At 41.6% G+C, this 18,827-nt stretch overlaps 1 protein-coding gene and 1 pseudogene across 7 annotated transcripts in view; one reads left to right on the plus strand and one right to left on the minus strand.

Annotated features, from left to right (window-relative positions):
- Positions 1-252: 252 nt before the first annotated feature.
- LOC125360582 lies at positions 253-994 on the minus strand (annotated as a pseudogene).
- Positions 995-4,943: 3,949 nt separating this feature from the next.
- The window catches only part of Samd12 (sterile alpha motif domain containing 12), a 380,057-nt gene continuing 366,173 nt past the window's right edge, over positions 4,944-18,827 (plus strand). For 6 of the 7 annotated variants that reach the window (XM_048358515.1, XM_048358513.1, XM_048358514.1 and 3 more), the window contains exon 1: positions 4,944-5,080. In XM_048358515.1, coding sequence (XP_048214472.1) covers positions 5,068-5,080 — 13 coding nt within the window. In that variant the 5' untranslated portion in view covers positions 4,944-5,067. The remainder of the gene's footprint in view (positions 5,081-18,827) is intronic. The other variant, XM_048358517.1, reaches the window with a different exon arrangement.

Consider the following 18,827-nt stretch of genomic DNA (forward strand, 5'->3'; position numbering starts at 1 on the left):
TTTATATCAGAGTCCAGTGTTGGTTGATATGCACATATGCCACAATAGTTTTGAGTGGGAAAAATCTAACACTTGGATCCCTCATTATTCCTCATGGTTTTCCCTTCACTTTCAGAGGGAAAGCCAAAACTCTCAGGTTAGTACACAATCTATTTGTGCTTGTAGACACTTCTCAGCACCTTCAAATATGAATCTACTCTTTCTTTTTTTGGAGATGCAAACCATCACAAATAGGCCTTTTATTTGTCACTATTAAAAATATGAATTTAAAACAGATTCTTAGACTGGTTTGTATCCACCAGCTTGTTAGACTTTAGAACCAGTCTTCCCCCAGTAGCTTTTCCAGAACTTCCACCTTCACATGAAGCTCTATGAGTTTTCCCAATTCAAACTTGGGCTTCTTCAGTATTTTTACTGTTCTAACGAAGACATCATAAGTGGATAAATAGACTTGCAAGACTTGTATGACTTTCCCAGTGCTGCCTAGAATCAATTTATTTACTACTTTCAAGTCATTTGTCTGCACTTCGTGGGTCATGATGTCCATCATCCTCTTCCAGATTTGGCAGGTTATTGATGCTGAGCATAGGAAATCTTAAGTATCTGAAGGTTAATTTTTTTAAGCAAAACCAACACAGAACAGATGAAGAAAATAACCACTTACAGTCTAACACTTTTTGATCATGGAGCACATTTTGTCTCAGGTGAGAGCCATTCCATGAAAGTTGGTCAGATAGTTCTTGCCCTGAACATCCTCAGTCATTAGCTTGGATTTTCTAAATGCAACTTCATCATTCTGCAGGTCACTGAGGCTCACTTCAAACATCCAGCCGCTGAGGCCATCAGATGTGATTTTGGTTCCTAGTCATGAAGATGACTAGGGTTTTCTTATATTGAACATGTCTGGCCATCTTAGGAAATGGGTCACCCACTTTTTTCTTGGCTCCTTTTTTTTGCCACCCTTTTAAAGGCCTTTGTTCTTGCCAACTGCCATGGTGCTGCTTCTTAGAGAGACAAAGGGCATCTTATTTTTTTAATATATTTTATTACCTTTACAACATGCCAATTTATGTATAATGATCTTGATTAGTGTCACCCAGTCCATTATAATCAACCTCTCCTACCTCCCAATCTACTGTATCCCTACTCCATCCTGTTCTTGAACCTCTCTATATGTTCATGGTGTCTTCTTCCCTTGGACCATTGGCACAACCTGTAATTGCCATTCAAATACCTGTCTCTACCCATATACAACCAATAGGATATATAGGAATTGGCTCATGTAGTTATGGAAATTCTCAAGGTCTGCAGCTCCCTGGTGAGCTGATGGTTTAGTTTCAGTCTGAGTCTAAAAGCCAGAGAACCAAGAAAGTCAAGGATATAGCTTCAATCCACTTCTTTCAATATTATTTTCACCCAGAAACATCCTCACAAAATATCCAAATACCTGGGCACCCTATGGCCCAGTAAAGTTTACATATAGAATCAACTCTTATACTAACCATAGATAGCCCTTACTGCATGCTATTTAACAATCTGCTTGCTTATCTATCCCACCTAACTCCTGTTTCTTCCCCTCATCATGGGTCCCTTCCTAATAAGTCTATGAGCTTATCTAGGAATTTCTAGGCCCATGAAATTATTGAATACATGTTGATTGCCTAATACAAGTTTGTTGGATAAATGTGATAGAATGAAACAAGAGAGAGAAAAGTATGATATATACTTGAGTGTAAATTGATAAGTAATAATACAGAGAAAAGGCAATAAAAGTGATATTTTTGAGAACTTAAAGGAACCAGGTACTTTGCTGTATGCTTTACCTCTCTTACTATCAAGTATATGTTATTAACTGTGAGCCAGGTGCCTTTCTACGTAAGTGCTATACATAAATCCACTCACATTATCTCTCTTCCAGCTTGATGAGAACCAATACTGCCAATTTGTAAATCTCCCATGCATGGAGAAACAACTCAGAATCACCAGATGTCTGACTCCAGCAGGTAATAATAACAAGAGTGAAGAAGTAAGTAAGTTGCAAGAAGATATGACAAGACTCCATGACAGCTGAACAGAACACCCATTAGAGTAAAATGACAAATGTATCTGACAGATCTCCTCTCATTATTCAGGCACATTTTTGTCTCTTTAAGGGGATTACACAATAGAAGTTATAGATTCCAATCACCTGAAGGACTAAGGAAAAAAGGAAACAATGCTGGGACTGGGTAAGTTACTTTGAGAGTATTGGTATTACTATCATAATTATTTTTAACTGTCTCTTCCTACAAAAAATAAGGCTAGGATATGGTCAGAATACAAGATGTATCCTGTATTCATTTTATTGTTGAATGACAGATTATCACAAAGTTGGTAACTTAAAACAATATCCACTTGTTAGCTCACAATTTTGTAGCTTGGGCATTTGAGAGCTCATTTGCAATCACAGCTCGGGTTTATAAGATCACAATCAAGGTGTCAGCTGGGCTATGCTCTTATCTAAAGTCTCCAGGGAAATTTCTCCCTTCAAGCTTGTTCAGGTCACTGGTTTCTTACAATTACAGGACTGAGGTGATATCAATAGCTCTTAACACTGGCTAAAAATACTTATTTTCAAGCCCCACCTTAGGGGCTTGAACAGGGGCACTTAAGTTTATAAAATCTATAAGTAGTTATAATTTTGAGCAAGGCTGAAAGGCCGTTTTCTATTTTTTCTTTAATTTGGAATATTTTTCATTATTCATTTATTTTTTATAAACTGTACAAGAGATTTCATTGTGATATTTCAAAACATGCAAATAATATACTTTGACCAAATTCATCCCTGTCAGTTTCTTAGCTCTCTGCCTCACCTCCATTTTAACCGCTTTAAGTGGGTTTCATTATAATGATATTTTACAAACACACACATGTGTGGCGAGTGAGTACTTTTTTTTTATCATATTCATGCCCAGTCATAAATGTATTTTTAAGCTTTTAAAGATCTTGGATTCAAATATAAGGGCCAGTAAGACGCACTGTTAATGCAAAAATCTCTTTAAATTGTCTTAATATCTTCCCAAACTGACGTGCATCACCTGTTTCTATTTCCATGCATTCAATGTAAAGAAAAGCAATGCTTTAATGATTTTTATATAGACCAAGTCAGACAATTTTGCTTGGAAAATTCTTGTCTCCTTGAAAATGGTGTCTTACTAAACAGGTCTCTCTCTACTGCTGTACTGGAAGTCTTGGGTTTGATTTGTACACAGTTTCATGGGCTCAGCAGTAAGGACTATCACAAAGGATATTTTGGAGTTACATTTAAGTGTTTTCTAAACTATGTAATATACAGTCATGTTTATTACCGAACAGAAAGACTAAGCAGGTACTTAGTCAACATAAAAAACCAGGTGTGCATATATACATTCAGAAACAAAATTGTTTTGAGGCTGAGATCTGAGGATTCTGGTAGAGTGCTAACCTTGAGAAAAAGAATCTCAGGGACAGTACCCAGGGCCTGAGTTCAAGCCCCAGGACCAGCAGAAGGCAGATAAAAGAGAGACAGAGACAGGGAGAGGAGTCCTGGGGCTTGAACTCAGGCCCTGGATACTGTCCCTGAGCTACTTTTGCTCAAGGCTAGCACTCCACCACTTGAGCCACAGTGCCATGTCTCAATATTTTTTGTCTATGTGGTGCTGAGGAATTGAACCCAGGGCTTCATGAATGCTAGGCAAGCACTCTACCACTAAGCCACATTCCCAGCCTGAGAGGAAAGTTCTTATGACTAAGACAGACCTTTGTCTGTCTCAAGAATCAGATATTTGCATTCTGGGTTCTTTTTGTTTGTTTCTGGTTTTTTTTTTGCAGGCTGCTTTAAAAACAAGATAGTGGAGGGTGCCTAGCAAAGTTGAGGCCTGGCTAGTGTAACATAGTATGGCTTTTTTAGCTCAAGCAATTTAATCTTAACCTACTCTGTAGTTCAAGGACATCGACTTATCCCTATCAGCCATACGTGTATCTGTATTTCCTCAGTCAGGAGAAGAAAAAAAAATAGACACTTAGATTTTGTCAATATTTCCCAGCTCTAGAATTCTACTGCCATCCCTATTATTTCTTTTTATCTTTTTAACAACAACAGCAGGTAGAGCATAGGTTCTGACGTTGAAAGAGCACTCATTCTTAGACACCACTGAGGATTAGGGCTTGTCACAGGCTGCTAGGAGTTGGCCTAGGCCTAGCAAGCTGAAGGCCTTTCACCTTAGAAGCCCCATGTGGTCCTTGGTCCCCTCCCTGTTCTCCAGTGGAATCCTGGCTCCAATATTATTTGCTCATACCGACTCCTTGGGGCCATTGCTTGTTGGGGGTTTTAAAGCCACTCCTTCCTCCCCTGCTACAATTGGTATTTAGCTACAGGAACTACATTGGAGGATCAGAAGAAATTGGTCTCCCCTGGTGGGACTCCCCACCAACCACACAGCTCAGGGTGCAAAAAATTACACCTTCAAATGAACCAGGCAGCTAGCTGGTACCTCTGCTCTCACTACATGGGTGACGCCAAGTCCAGGAGCGAACCAGAAGGAGTGCACAGCACAAGCCAGCACACCTGCTGCCTCCAGGCCCACCGGGCTGGCCAGGTACCCGAAGCCGCTAATTGACAGGAAAGGTTTCAATCACCAGTCCCTCCTTTTAGCGCCCAACGAAACCCGACGCACTGCATCTTGGGACTTGTAGTCTCCATCACCTCCAAGGGCTGCCACGCTCCCTTCTCAAAGGCCCCTAAAGGAATACTTCATTTGACCTCTCTGAAGGAGATCCGTGGCTTGAGGGGGTGCTGGCGTATTGTGCTCCGTGGGGCGCTCGAGGGTGTCTCTGGGGTGGCTCGCTCTGAAGCGAGCGGACTACACTTCCCAGCCGGCCCTGCGCGGAGCCGGGAGCCGGCTGCTCGCTTTGCGTGAGCGCGGCAGGTTGGTCCTGGAGCAGATGAGCGCAGAATATTTAGGCGAGAGCGAGGGGCGGGGGGAGCGCGGGGCAGGAGGAGTACCTCGGCCGAGAAAATTATGCATGCGTTAGGGAAGCTCTGAGAGAATGGCTGTGGAAGGTAAGGGACGCTTGGGGCATTTTGAGCTCCCTCTTAACCCGTGCACCCCAATCCTGACACATCCCCGGGGAAGCTCAGCTATGGTGGGGAATAGAGGAAAGGGGGTGGCGGGGAGAGGGGCCCCCTTTCCCTCTGAATGGGCTCTCACCTGAGCCGCCGAGGGCCAGAAGGCGCTCCATTCGGTTGCTGTGGAGATACACACGCAGGTGCACCCGACTTCAGGGTAGGAGATGGAAAGTGCACCTAACGGCACAGCGATGTGCAGGGGGTGGGGGGTAGTGGGGGGTAGGGTGGGGAACAGGAGCCATCCGGCCTCAGGCTACCGTCCTGAGGCGTCCCTCTGCCTGTCACTTTTGGCTAGGGCCGACTAAGTGGCTACCAATCTGGGGGGTGCTTGCTTTGCCATCCACATGTGGGAGAAATCCCTGGCCAGGCGCGTCATCCCAAAGCCTGGTGTGCGATTGGGTTGAGGGCCCCTTGTCCTGTTGTGCCCAGCAGCACATCTTCAGCAAAGGTACCCACGGGTGACAGTGTCTTTACACCTGCCTCGGTTTATACAGTCCTACCTGGGGCTGGCAAAGTTCACAGAGAGGAAGTCTTGTCATCAGCCAGGAAGGAAAGACAAGTGGCCTCTCTGAGATTTTGGGGGGGGAATCCTTTACTTTGAAAACTACCTTCCTCTCACCTATTGCAATTTTTGAGTTTGGGATTTGCTGTTTGGTCTGCACAGCCCTGCTACCTTTGAACTTCCTGGTTAAAACATGGGCTCAGGTAATGGTGTGAGCGATCCCCAGGTTATTTTTGTTTTGTTTCTTCTTGAATCTCAGTTTCACTTACTTTGGAACACACGTCTCTTTGTTTAGAGGAATTGAGAGGGGAGATGTGTAAACCAGAAGGGTTTCTAATGTCAAATTGTGCCTGAATGCTCCAATGAAGTGATTGTAGGAAAAACGAGGCCTACTTTCACTCTAGAACTATGGTTCCTGAGTGCAGCTAGGGTCAGAGGGGAACAGAGGTAGGAAAAAGAAGGCATGCTTGCCAGCTGCTTTAGGCTCCTTGCCAAAGGGAAATGAGCCTGTTCCTTGTATGCAAGAAGCAAGAAGCAAGGGTTTACTTGTTTCTGCCACCACTCCCTGCCCTAGGAGAGAGAAACTGAAACAATCTGATTCCTGCTTTCTTTATAATTACTGTCTTAACAACCTGAAGTAGCACAACCAAACTCCTACACTCAACACCCGTAAACTCAGCAAACTAGCAACATTGGGTGGTCTAAGGTTCAGAGATCTACATCTGACCACATTCAGTTTGCCAACTGTATCAACAAACATAAGATTTTTCTCTTTCTCCTCTCTCTGTAAAAAAGGTAGTGTTGATAGTTCTGAAATTAAAACACAGACAACCATCATTCCTTCCTTGCTTTTTCTCTGCAAACATACGAGTAGGGCAGTCTTACTTTTTGCATGATGTAAAATGGATAGACTAGACTTCTGGTGACACATAAAGCAAAGTTCATATGTTCATATTGAGTTTGAAAACAGTAGGTTGACTCTTCCACCTTACCCACTGATGACATTGATTATGATATCTTTTCTGTGTCCCCACATGAGTGACACTCCCACCTGTTGGCAGGCTATAGTGTTCTTGAAAATCATTTCCTGTTCACTGTAGGAAGTATAAAATCAGATTTCTTGTCCTATGGATGACTATGCCTGTGGAGCCAGACCTTAGAAAAATGAGAGCTCTGAAAGGAAACTGATGGCCTTTTTTGTTGTTGTTCATGTGACTTCTCTGGTGAAAATACCTGTGTAGTAAACAGAAGACCATAGGTGAGAATCACAATGATGTCTCAAGATATGTGATGAAAGAAGTGTTTTAAACTTTTGCCACAAATGACTTCTGTGTCAGTCTTTGTAAATGTAGTTTCCTTAGTGTGGACTGGGGTTTGCCTGGAGAATCCCATGGGTCTTTCAAGGTTCCAGAAGCACTTCAGTTCCTCTGAGAACCTGTCCTAGCCATCTTGGATGCTCTGCCTTCCCAGTTATATGAACTTCCTGTACTGAGCTTCCCTCAAACCAGTAATTGAATCTATCCCAATACTTTCCACACTTAACCTGTTTCACTAAACTCTGAGATTCCTAGGGGAATCTCCGTGGACTTTGAACTTCCTAGCCAATAGCATGGAATCTGCCCATAATAGATGCTCAGAAAATATTTATGGATTGCGTGGTCAGTATATTCATTGAGCTTTGGTAATTGTCTCTATAAGAGCCTGAGGTCTTTCTTAGGAACCCAAATGCTATAAAATAAAGGACTTTGAAACCAGAGGAGCTTTTTAAAGAAATGCTCCTTGCCATAGTCTTTAGTTTTGATGTTAAAAAAAAACACAGAATCTATTCATCTACTGCAGACAAATTTGGACAAATTTGGGATGTTGAGGAACTGGTACTGGTGGCTAGGAACAAGGAAGGCTGTGTTGAGTACTTTGTGACCATGGCCCAGTGATGTTAAATATACCGAAGTTCATGACTATCCTACACAGAATTTCCTGACCAAGACCAAGCAATGCAATTTACTCAAGTTCATTGAGAAACACTAATTTGGAGAATAAGACATCTTACTAGAGGAACTGGAGGAGGAAATACAGTACACATAATTTAACATTGCAGCTTTAGCTTTCATATGTGGAAAAAAATGTGCCCTGTACAGTTTACTTGGTGGGAACAGTGTAAAGATTCAATAAAGGAAAGGTTTTACTGAAGGCTGCAAGGAATCTGGATTCTCCATCTTGCTATCCTCCCTTCCCATTCTATCCTTACAAAAAATGTAAAACAAAGAAGAGAAAAAGCCATATGCTTTCATCCTGATTTTTTTATTCATGCCATCTAGTCTCCCTACTTGTCACACGTTAGAAGGATATTATAATGCTTAACCTTTCTCTTAAGGAAACTTGAATATATAAAGGTGTTCATTGCTAGAAGAGTGTTCATCCATTTGGCCATTTTGCTGAAAACATGAGAGAAGGTTGAGGCCAACAGCCATGTTGGCTCTGACGTCACTGGGCTACTCCTACTTGGTTCTGAATTGCCTCCTGGTGGTGATCAGTGATAGGACGATGGTGATTCCATGTGGGCAACACACTGTCCTGCTTATTAAGCCACAGAGAGTCTTGGCTTCTCAAGCATTTAGATTAGCTACCACACAATTCCATTTTAGCCAATAACACAATTGCTAGAAAAGGAAACAAAACTGACATCCAAGGAAAATGACCAGCTTCTGGAACTCCCATTATGACTTAGACATTGAATAAGTATAGTTTGCATGCCAGTCAGTCTTTCTAATGAGAAACAAATTAGAAGGATTTTATGATGTGTAACCTTTCTCTGATGTGAACTTGAACTTGTAAAAGTGTTCATTTTTAAGTAGGGTGCCCATTCACTTTGCTGAATCTGCAGCTAAGTACTTAATATGAAAAGGAGGTACCTATTGTTTATTGTGTCATGCATACCGTATATTTTCTTCTCTGAATTTAAGAATATCTCATTGTATTTCCTAGCCTAGTGTTTTGCTTTGCATTTGTCAGTAGCTGGGCATCTTGGAAAGTATGCGTTCCAACCAAAGAACACGTGTCACATTATAATCTGCATTAAATTTGGGAATGTATTGACATCTATTGTCTTTTTTTTTAATGGAGAACTAGGATCTTAGATTAAAAGGTCCCAGCTGGAGCCCCAGAGTCATCCTGTCTCTATGGAGAGAACATGTTGATGGTATTATCTATTTTTAAATTTTATTTATTTATTTATCGTCAGAGTAATGCACAAAGGAGTTACAGTTTCATACATAAGGCAGTGAGTACATTTCTTATCAAACTTGTTACCTCCTCCTTCATTTTCCCCCACCTTCCCTCCTACTGGGTAGTACTTATTGATGAAGCACTATGTATCAGAACTGGGTTGCAATATTGTCCTCGGAGAGGAAAACAATGTTCATCATTCAGGGGTTGTATTCATCTTTGGATTCTAAGAACAGTGCCTGGCAATTAGGAGGCCCATAGTAATTCTTTCATGAATGAGGTGTAAATGCATGGTCTTCTACACCCAGAGAAGTTTTCTTTTTTCATATTTCTCTCATTTCCCCCAGTTTCTTTTTTCTTTCTCAATGCTTTATGAGAAAAGTTGGGTGGATGAACATTGTACATAATGCTTCTATCCCAAATCAAATAGAATAGCTCCTCTTACATGGCAAAAAACAAAACAAAACAAAACAAACCCTGCTTTTTAATTTGCAGCACTGGCAACTCTCCCACCCCACCCCTGCTAAAGAAAAGTGGATTTCAAATGCAAGGCTATGTGCTCTAAATCACATCTATGTTAAGGGGTCTGAGTTTTTTCCTTTTAAGTGATCAAATTAACTTATTAAGTGATTTTAGATAAGTCACTGAATATGTAGATTCTGTAGGGTTTTTTTAATGTAGTGAAAGTGATAAAATAGTCCTTCACTGGAGTTTGGAAAGGCTGAATAATAATTGAATGGCGGGGAAAAGAAATAGTGTTGGACACTTGTAGAAATGAGAAGCAGTGATGGTACATAGGCTTTGGGAACCAGTAATTGCTGACTCTCTACCCAACTTAAATTGAGAACATAGAGTCAGAGGGGTAACAAGAGGCGATAAAAAGATCACTCTTATCTCAAGGCCACATGGGTGAATTCTTTAAGCTTTGGCCTGCTAACATTGCTTTGTCAAGTAGTAAACTTCTGTTTCTAGAAGCACCCCTAACCCCTCCATTTTTCTGCTAGCCCAGAGCAGAGAGAATATGGGCAGCCTCTATGTGGGACCAAGAGAAGAGGGGAAAGAGGGAGGAGAGGAAAAATAGATGAGAGAGAGGATGGGAGACAGAGGAGAGAGAAGAGAGGAGAGAGAAAGGAGACTGGAGAGAAAGGGGGGAGAGGGAGCTGTGTCCTCTATGTGTTGTGATTCTTCACAGACTTGTACATGAGATCGCTGTTGTCTTTTCTCCTAAGCAGAGGTCATAAGAGGATGGAGAGAGACTGGAAGCATCTTTGTGATGAGTTTCCCCTTATACAACACTTGGAACAAGTGGGGGAGATGGCTTCCTCCTATCCTGACATGCCTCTCATTGCCAGCCAGCCAGCCTCTCAGTACTTTCTCTAACTACCTTTCCATTTTGTCATATGCCTGACCCAGCTTCAACCTCTGTGAAACATATGGAAGGCAACTGAATTACTGATTGGGATTATGAATGAGTTTGATTTCTACAGTAGCCTCCCCCCACCCTCCAGGCTTCTGGAGAATTCCAAACTGCATTCATCTGCACAGTACATGTAAAGATGACTGGCAAGCCAGGCATTGGTGACTCATACCTCTAATCCTAGTTATTTAGGAGGCTGAGATCTGGGAATCATGGATTGACAACTTGGGCAGGAAAGCCCATGAGGCTCTCTTATGTCCAACTAACTACCAAAAAAGCCAGAAGTAGAACCTTGCTAGCTTTAAGCAAATGAAGTGCAAGGATAGCTCCTAGGCCCTGAGTTCAAATCCCAGGACCAGCACACACACAAAAAGCGGTGATAATTTCAACAAGTTTCCCTCATAGGTATTTAACTCCTGCAGGCCCTGTGTTAAACTAATTGTTCCCTGATTGTCTTTCACTCCTCCTCATCAGGGCCTTTTTTTTAGGTTTACTTACATTTTGTTTTCCAGCTCATCAGATCTGACTAGTAAAGAGCTGAGCAATAAAGAGGTTCTACTAATGCTGCCTCAACAGCTGCTATCAGTTCACTGTTTTTGGACATGGGGATGGTAACAAGATGGCAGTCTTTGAAAATTCCTGTGCAGTGACTGAGTGAGCAAGAAGTAGAGCCTTAAACTCTGGTTGGAAACTTGCAAGGGCAATGGTTCCTGCCCCTCCCATTGCTTTCCTTGCCTTTTTAGCCAGTTCAGACAGGGTTGGGTCTAATCCTTCTATTGCCTGGCATGGCCCAGCCCTTCTTTTTATCCCTCTCCATCATCAGCCTTGTTCTTATATGACAGAAGGAACAAGGGCTGGGGCAAAGAATGAGAGATGGAAAATACCAAGTCTGCCATGGTGAATCACAGTGGCTGCTGTCTTGACTTGTTACAGAGGGTGAGCTGGGAAATCTGAAGCCAAGGATACTTGAATTCCCAAGCTGGTACATCTCATTCTTTAGGAAAAAGAGAGGCTAAGGGAAACTCTCATTCACTGCCCTGAAGGAGGGTCTTTAATTATCTTTCGATAGTCAATAGTAGAATATGGCCTATGAGCAAGGAATTCTACGTGTTTTGGAGAGGAGTATAGTAAAGAAGGGACCTGACCCTACACTGCCTCTCCCTTATCCCCCATTCCAGCTTCCACTTTGGTGAAGGAGAGAGAAGCAGATTAGCCTGAATGATACAAGTGCTAAAGGAAAGCACAAGCAACATAACGTGGGAGGTCTGCAAACAAATGGAGCATTTAGTTTTTAGCTGGACTGCAATAGCCTACCAAAAGGAATAGCATTTGAGTGATCCTTTGAGTAGGATTTCAATGGGTGGGGAATGAGAAAAGGGCAAGAAACAGAACACTGTATGAATGATGTGTGCTTCCTGCTAGGGACTTTCCCAAGTCTTGGTGCTGTGGGAGTTTAGTCCTCTGGACATGAGAGTAAGGAAGAAGGTTCCTCTAAGGGCTCTAGAATTGGCCAAATTTCAGCACTTCTCACAGCCTTCATAGATCTTGCATAGTATACCTTTCATCCCTTTTTGTTCTGCTGGTATGGGAAGGAGGCAGGATTTTAGAAATTAAGTGTTTCCCACTTACTTGGCTGGTGTTCTACTGCTTGAGTCCTGCCTCCAGCCCAGCGTTTTGGCTGTGGAGCCACACAGTCTTTTCTACCTGGGATGGCAGTGAATCATAGTCCTCCAGTCCTCTGCTAGGATTATTGGCATGAGCCACTAGCAAAACCACAGGACCCAGCAAGGGAAGCTGCTCTCTTGCAAAATCAAGCTGCTTCATCCCTGATTCTCCGAAATAGAATACAGCAGCTCCATCCTCTCCAAGCTGGCTCATGAGAGAAACATGACTATTTTTAGTCTGATTCTTCTAAAGTGTGGGTGCAAGAAGATGCTCGTACAGCTTGCCTCTCCAAGTGCAAAGCGTTATGGGCACAGATGCGGGTGACACTGGTGGCCCGCCTCACTGCCTCCCACAGCCTCGTTCCCAGGGTGCTGGGGCACAGAAGATCCAGCTGGCAAGTTGAGCTCTTTGCTTCTCCCTGTTCTTAGCTGTCTTGTTGCTGCCAAAGGTGTTTGTGTTATTCTGTTCAGAACATCCCAAGATCTCAAGTGATTTGACAGATGTGTGTGGACCAGCTCTAGGGTTGACCTTCAGAGCTTCCACTGCCCATGAGACCTCAGGCAGGACCAGAGAACTTTTTCTTGGTCTATCAATGTGTGAACATCACAAACGTGAAGGGGGGGAGGGCGCCTAGAATTTTGACAATGTTGGCTTTTAACATGTAAGCTCTGAAGCCAGATGAGGCTGAACAGGTCTGAGGAGGATGTGCATTCTGTGTCTGAATAACTCACAGAATGGATCCGAGACTCTTTTGTCTCTCTATCCAATGGGAATACTAATAGTGATGTCATCATAGGCTGTGGGAAAGATACATTAATAGCCAGGAGACTCAGAAGAACGGGTGTGGCAAGTGCAAAGATAAGCTCAGTAAATGTTAATCCTGGTGGCGATATAGTCCATCTTCCTACCACACTGAAGACAGTACTAAAGCCATGGTAATATAGTATGTAATAGAATAACAAGTGTTCAGTGAAGGACGGTAGGTTTTCAGAGTTGGGATAATACCAACAAAACATAATCAGCAAATGGTAAAGCATTCTGTTTGTTTGTTTGTTTGTTTGTTTTTGCCAGTTCTGGGCCTTGGACTCAAGGCCTGAGCACTGTCCCTGGCTTCTTTTTGCTCAAGGCTAGCACTCTGCCACTTGAGCCACAGTGCCACTTCTGGCCATTTTCTGTATATGTGGTGCTGGGGAATTGAACCCAGGGCTTCATACGAAGCAAGCACTCTTTGCCACTAGGCCATATTCCCAGCCCCTGATAAAGCATTCTCAAGTATCAGTTTCTTATTTCATGTGTTCCTTATCTATTCTTCTGCAGATATGAGGTAACCAAGGGAAGTAGGAGGTACATGCAAGAGTACATTAATTAAAAAACTCATTTACATATTTTATCTCACCCCAAACTTGTCAATTAACATCAGCAATTTTGTAGGTTGTTCTTTCTTCTTGTCCGATGATCACCCAGACTTGCAGTATGTAGAAAAGACTCATTTGCAGAACAGAAAGAAGTTTCAGATATTTAAAAAATATCATGGACTATAAGAAAATGAAATTTGGGGGAATGGCTAGAATCACAAAGTTATAGACAATTAAAATATCAACTGACCAAGGACAGGTAACCATTAAATAGGAGAAAATTGGCTAAGTATACAAGAGAAATAGTAGGACTTTCTAAGGGGAAAAAAAGTGATGCTCTCAAACATTTTGAAAAAACTGATCTCCTTCCCAGGCTATGAAAAGTCAAGTGTGAAATGAAAGATGCTTTGTCCTGTTGCCATATATTTTCTTGCCAACATTTTATAACAAAAATAGACTTTTTTCTCTTTTAACAACACATCTACAACCGGAACCTAAATATGATTTAAAAGATAAATTTCTCAGCTTCTCTTTATAAGATAAAATATAATTTTCTATTGAAACATTTTGAAACACCAGTCTCCATTTCAAGTATTCCTTACCTCCCCTTCCCTTCTGCTTTATTATTTCATACTAGGATTTTAAAGTTTATAAAGTTTGGGTTATTTAGGTATAATTTATATACAGTAAAATCTTTTTTTCCTTGTAAGTTTTGGAAAGCATATATACCCTTTGTTGTCATATAGAATTCATAAGTTCTTCCTTGCCCTTCCCTCTACTAATTTATTTAAATTCTATCCCTATCTGTCGCTCTGCCTTTTCTAGAGTGTCATATAAATGGCATCAGTGAGATGCCATTAACGGGGTGGTAGCTCTGACTGGATTCCATAGCACTTTATCTATGCTGGTACATTAGTTCATCCTTTTGCGTTGCTGAATAGTTTTCCATTGAATAAATAGATTGAAGTTTGTCTAGCACACGAGTTATTTTAGTAACTGTTGCTGATGCTTTTCAGTTGTTACAGGACTCCATTGGCCACCCATTTGGCTACTAGCAGGGAGGTTTTTCAAGTAATATAGTACATAAATATGTTTTAGTTTTATAAGAGACTGCCAAACTATTTTCCCAAGTGGTTTTTTTGTCTCATGTATTCTTCTTTACTTGATTATCATTCTCTGTAAGATAATTAGACTGTCTAGAAGGGAGCAATTTACCAAAGACAAATTCCTTAAGTGTGCAAATATACAAGTCTGAGTCCTCAGTTGCTACAGAATTTAAGGATAGATATTGCCTAAAGATGCCACTGGCAGTAGCATACCAAGTAAAAAAATTCTAAATTTAATTTGATAATAAGTAGTATAAGACTTTTTTCATGAAGTTCTGTATGTTGATTTTATTGCTGTTGTTTTTGGAGAAAACAAGATAATGAGATGTTACTTTGGGTGAAAACTAGGCAGAGACACAACGGCAGGAAAGGGCAAAACTTAATTTAAGAGGCTACAAAAACAGTTTAGCTAGAGAGGAAAAAAAACTCAATCTGAAAGGAATTGACCTCACCTACCAAGATGGGTTGCTCCTACCTGCCAATGTTTTGGAACTCATCTTTCAAAACTTAAGAAAATGTTCGTTAGCCAGGCACCAGTGGCTTATACCTGCAATCCTAGCTACTTAGCAAGCTGCGATCTGTGCATCTTGGTTCAAAGCTAGCCCAGGCAGGAAAATCCATGAGACTCTTAACTCTAATTAACTACCAGGTAAATAAATACATAAATAAATAAATATAGAAGTGGCTCAAGTAGCAGAGTGCTAGTCTTGAGCAGAACATCTCAGGGACAGTGCCCAGGCCCTGAGTCCAAGCCCAAAGTCCAAAGCGCAAGCGCATACACATACATGTAAAAAGAAAAGAAAATATACTTGATAGTTTCTAGTGCGGTTCACTTTTGAATATGGCAGAGATCAGGCTCACATCTCATCGTCCTATGCAATTCTGAATCAGAACAGGTCTCTCATGAGATGTCATTGTATCTAGAGGGAGCAGTGCCTTAGCTTACTTTAAAGAACAACACCAGCACCACCACACATATTTTCTCAGGCATAAATGAATATAGGGCTTGCTAATGGAATTGGTCTCAGAACTGTTGTTTGGATGCTACCATTTGGGGATTTCTAGGGCTTCTCATTGATCTTCGGGATCAGAGGCTGGAATGTTGGGTTGAGCTCCTATATTAGTGAGCTCATAGTGCTCTTTGAGGTTGTAAAATGTATTTTACATGAAGAGTTTGGTTTTGGCTTTGGAAAAGTGCCTGTGCCTTCTATGGAGATGAAAACAGGCCATTAACTAGGCTGTGGTAGGTGTAGTGTGCACAGATTTTTCTGGAGCTTTGTGGCTGCTCCCCTGATGACTACTGGTTTAAAGGTACAGGAGAGGGAGTAGTCAGTAGCCAAAAAAAGGAAGTGGAAATGGGCGTCTGTTTCATGGCCTTAGCTCAGACACCCCCTTTCCTACCAGCTCCCACTATGAGAGGAGTGCTAGGTGTGGGTCATGGGCTTAGCGTGGTCTCACATCTACCTTCTGTTTCTTTTCTAGCTTTTCCACATTGTGGCCACTCAGTAACTCTTCTGCCTTGATAAACTATAGGATCAATCACTGGTGTTGGAGTCACATAGGAATTGATATGAAGTAGGAAATTCTTTTCCTGTTGGTTATAAGTAGAATAGTTTTTTTTTCTTTTGTTTAAATGATTTCTGAGGCCTACAAAATACCCTGCTCTAGAATAGTTTTATTTTCAGTCATACAAGGTGATGGTAAGCTCAGAAGAACTAGGAGTGCTAGAGACCGAGTTCTTCTTAGGCAGTGCCTCTTATATAATTCTCCTAGGCTGATCCTTTGGGGGTACATTAGAAATAGGGCACTGAATTAAACATGTGTCCCCTGTCATTCTTACCAAAGATATCTGTGAGACTTTAAGGGTAGGAATCGTTAGCTGAAGTCTTAAGAGGATTTTGAAAGATGCTTAAAATCTTTACAACTGTAGGAACCACTTGTATATGAACATGGTGTGTATTTTTCATTGCCAAGGGACTGGGGTGTTGGTTCTACCCTCACAGGGGCTGGAAATAAGTGGTGTTAGATCCTTAAGAACAGTTTTCATTTTGTAATCTACTTCAAGTCCCTGCACCTGGTCCATAGAAGGCACTCAACTGTTTGACAAACACAAGAAATGTTATTTTGTACCTATTCTGAGCCAAGATCTTTTATATTGTTCTCTAAAACTTAGTTCTCATAGTACAGTGAGATAGGTAGGTTTTCTTCTATCCAAGAAGAGAAGGAATTCAGGCCCAGAAGAGATAAACAAACTCCCACGTCCAGTTTACCTTGTGTTGGGATTTGTAGATAAGTTTGCTATATTCTAGTATCTGCTTTATTAAGCCCATTGTGTTGTTTCTTGGTTTGCCCCAGTTTAGTAATTTAGTTGTGGTTGATTAGAACTTGATAACTTAAGCATTTTAGGAAACAGATTGTGTAATCATGTTTTGCATTGTGGAAATTTCTTTGGTGCTTTTGGATCAAATCTCTGGTGCAGTGTTTGTCTCTCTATTAGTGGACTAAACCGTTGCACCTTTCTGGAAGCTGTGCTAATTGTTTGAGGTTTTATTGTTTTCCAGGGCTAATGTCCAGATTCACCTGTTCAGCCACTCTGTAGTTTTGAAAGTTTCTGTTTTACGTGGCCCACAGGTGTTTATCGTGCAGCTGCTATAGGCTCGGCCCCGTGAATAGCACTGAAAGATATAAAAACATCTGAAAATGATGAACCTTTCCTTCCTGAAACTCCCAATCGGTGAAAGATTTCAGGCTCATGTTCTGTCTCATAGCCAAAAAAACCTGCACAGGAGATGATGCATAGAGGCTGTGTCCTCGGTACCATTGAGCGCCCCTTGAGAACTCGCTGGAGGTGTCTGTGTTGTTTTAAAGTTGTTTTTCAGGGAAAGTTTGGTCACAGTCTGCAAAGACTGAAAACACAAGGGAAAAAGATGAAGTAATGCAGTCTATAAAGTGATCAGGGTAAAGAGGGAACAGAGCAGAAATGTTTCACCTTATAAAAAGAAAGCTAGGATTTGGGATTGTTGACTTATAATAGGGAGCAGCAGATATATATTTGCTTCCTTCTGTGAGGGGCCACTCCATTGCCAATAAAACGAACTCCAAGCTCCTCAGTGCGGAGGGCCTTCCTAGAAGGACGTGTCCTCTTCTCCAGGGATACACCACACTCCTGAACAATCTTCCTTTGCTTTCCAGTATCTGTGGAAGCAAGATTGAGCTTCTAAAGTTGTAAGTAAATACCTTGGGTGGCATGCAAGTGTATACAAACGTATTAACTGAAATATGGTAGATTCAAGGGAGAACTCAAGCTGGGTAATTCCTGAGAAAGGCAAAGTTCAACTAAATCAATCCCAGGAAGTAGTTACTTGAAAGGGTTGGAGTAGCTGGGAATATGGCCTAGTGGCAAGAGTAGTTGCCTCATATACATGAAGCTCTGGGTTCGATTCCCCAGCACCACATATATAGAAAACAGCCAGAAGTGGCATTGTGGCTCAAGTGGCAGAGTGCTAGCCTTGAGCAAAAAGAAGCCAGGGACAGTGCTCAGGCCCTGAGTCCAAGCCCCACGAATGGCCAAAAAAAAAAAAAAATGGGTTGGAGTAGGGTCAAGGAGAACATGGTAGGGAAATGGAGAATGCAGTAGAGAATTCAATTATATCCTGTAAATCAAGAGTGAGGGAAGGGATGGGAAGGAAAGAGATGGGTGAGAATATTGAAAAGGGAACATTGATCAAGATGTATTTATGAGCTACTTTATTAGATGGCAACTTCTTTGTACAGCTACTTAAAGACAGTAAAACAAAAATGAGAGAACCATCTCAAAAAGAATCCTCCTTTGACACTCAGAGCTTCCTGGACTACTAACATGCCATTCTTGTCCTATTAAATGCCTTTCCTCACATGCGTCCATGTTCTCCCTTTTATGTCCTACTGTAGACACATTTATAGCAAGAGAGTAGGTGGACAAAAGCGTGAAAGCCTGGTGAGAGAAAAGCATGACTGCCAGGCAACTGCAGCATTCCAGGGTTGGGCAAGGGTAAGGAAACTGCAACAGACAGGAAAACAAAGCCAGTGCAGGTCAAGAACCATACCATCTCCAGTCTAGGCATTGCCTGAAACTGGTCAGTCAGTAAGGTGCTTGCTAGGACCTGGTCATGAGGTTTGGCAAGCCGTAAAGGCATTATAGTGAAAAAGGAGGTAAATATGAATATGTAGAAGGTACCCCGGAAGTGCAAATCTGGAAATGGGAAGAGGGAAATAATGTATTCATGGGGAGAAAAGGCAGAAGTTGTTTGTAGCATGAGTAATCGAGATGTATTATGCTCATAAACTGGCATGTTGAATGGTAACTCCTTTGTACAACTCTTAAAGGTAAGAAAACTAACTTTAAAAAGGTGAGATCAAGCTCATAGTGATT

Source organism: Perognathus longimembris, chromosome 12 (assembly GCF_023159225.1).
Source record: "Perognathus longimembris pacificus isolate PPM17 chromosome 12, ASM2315922v1, whole genome shotgun sequence".
NCBI lineage: Eukaryota > Metazoa > Chordata > Mammalia > Rodentia > Heteromyidae > Perognathus > Perognathus longimembris.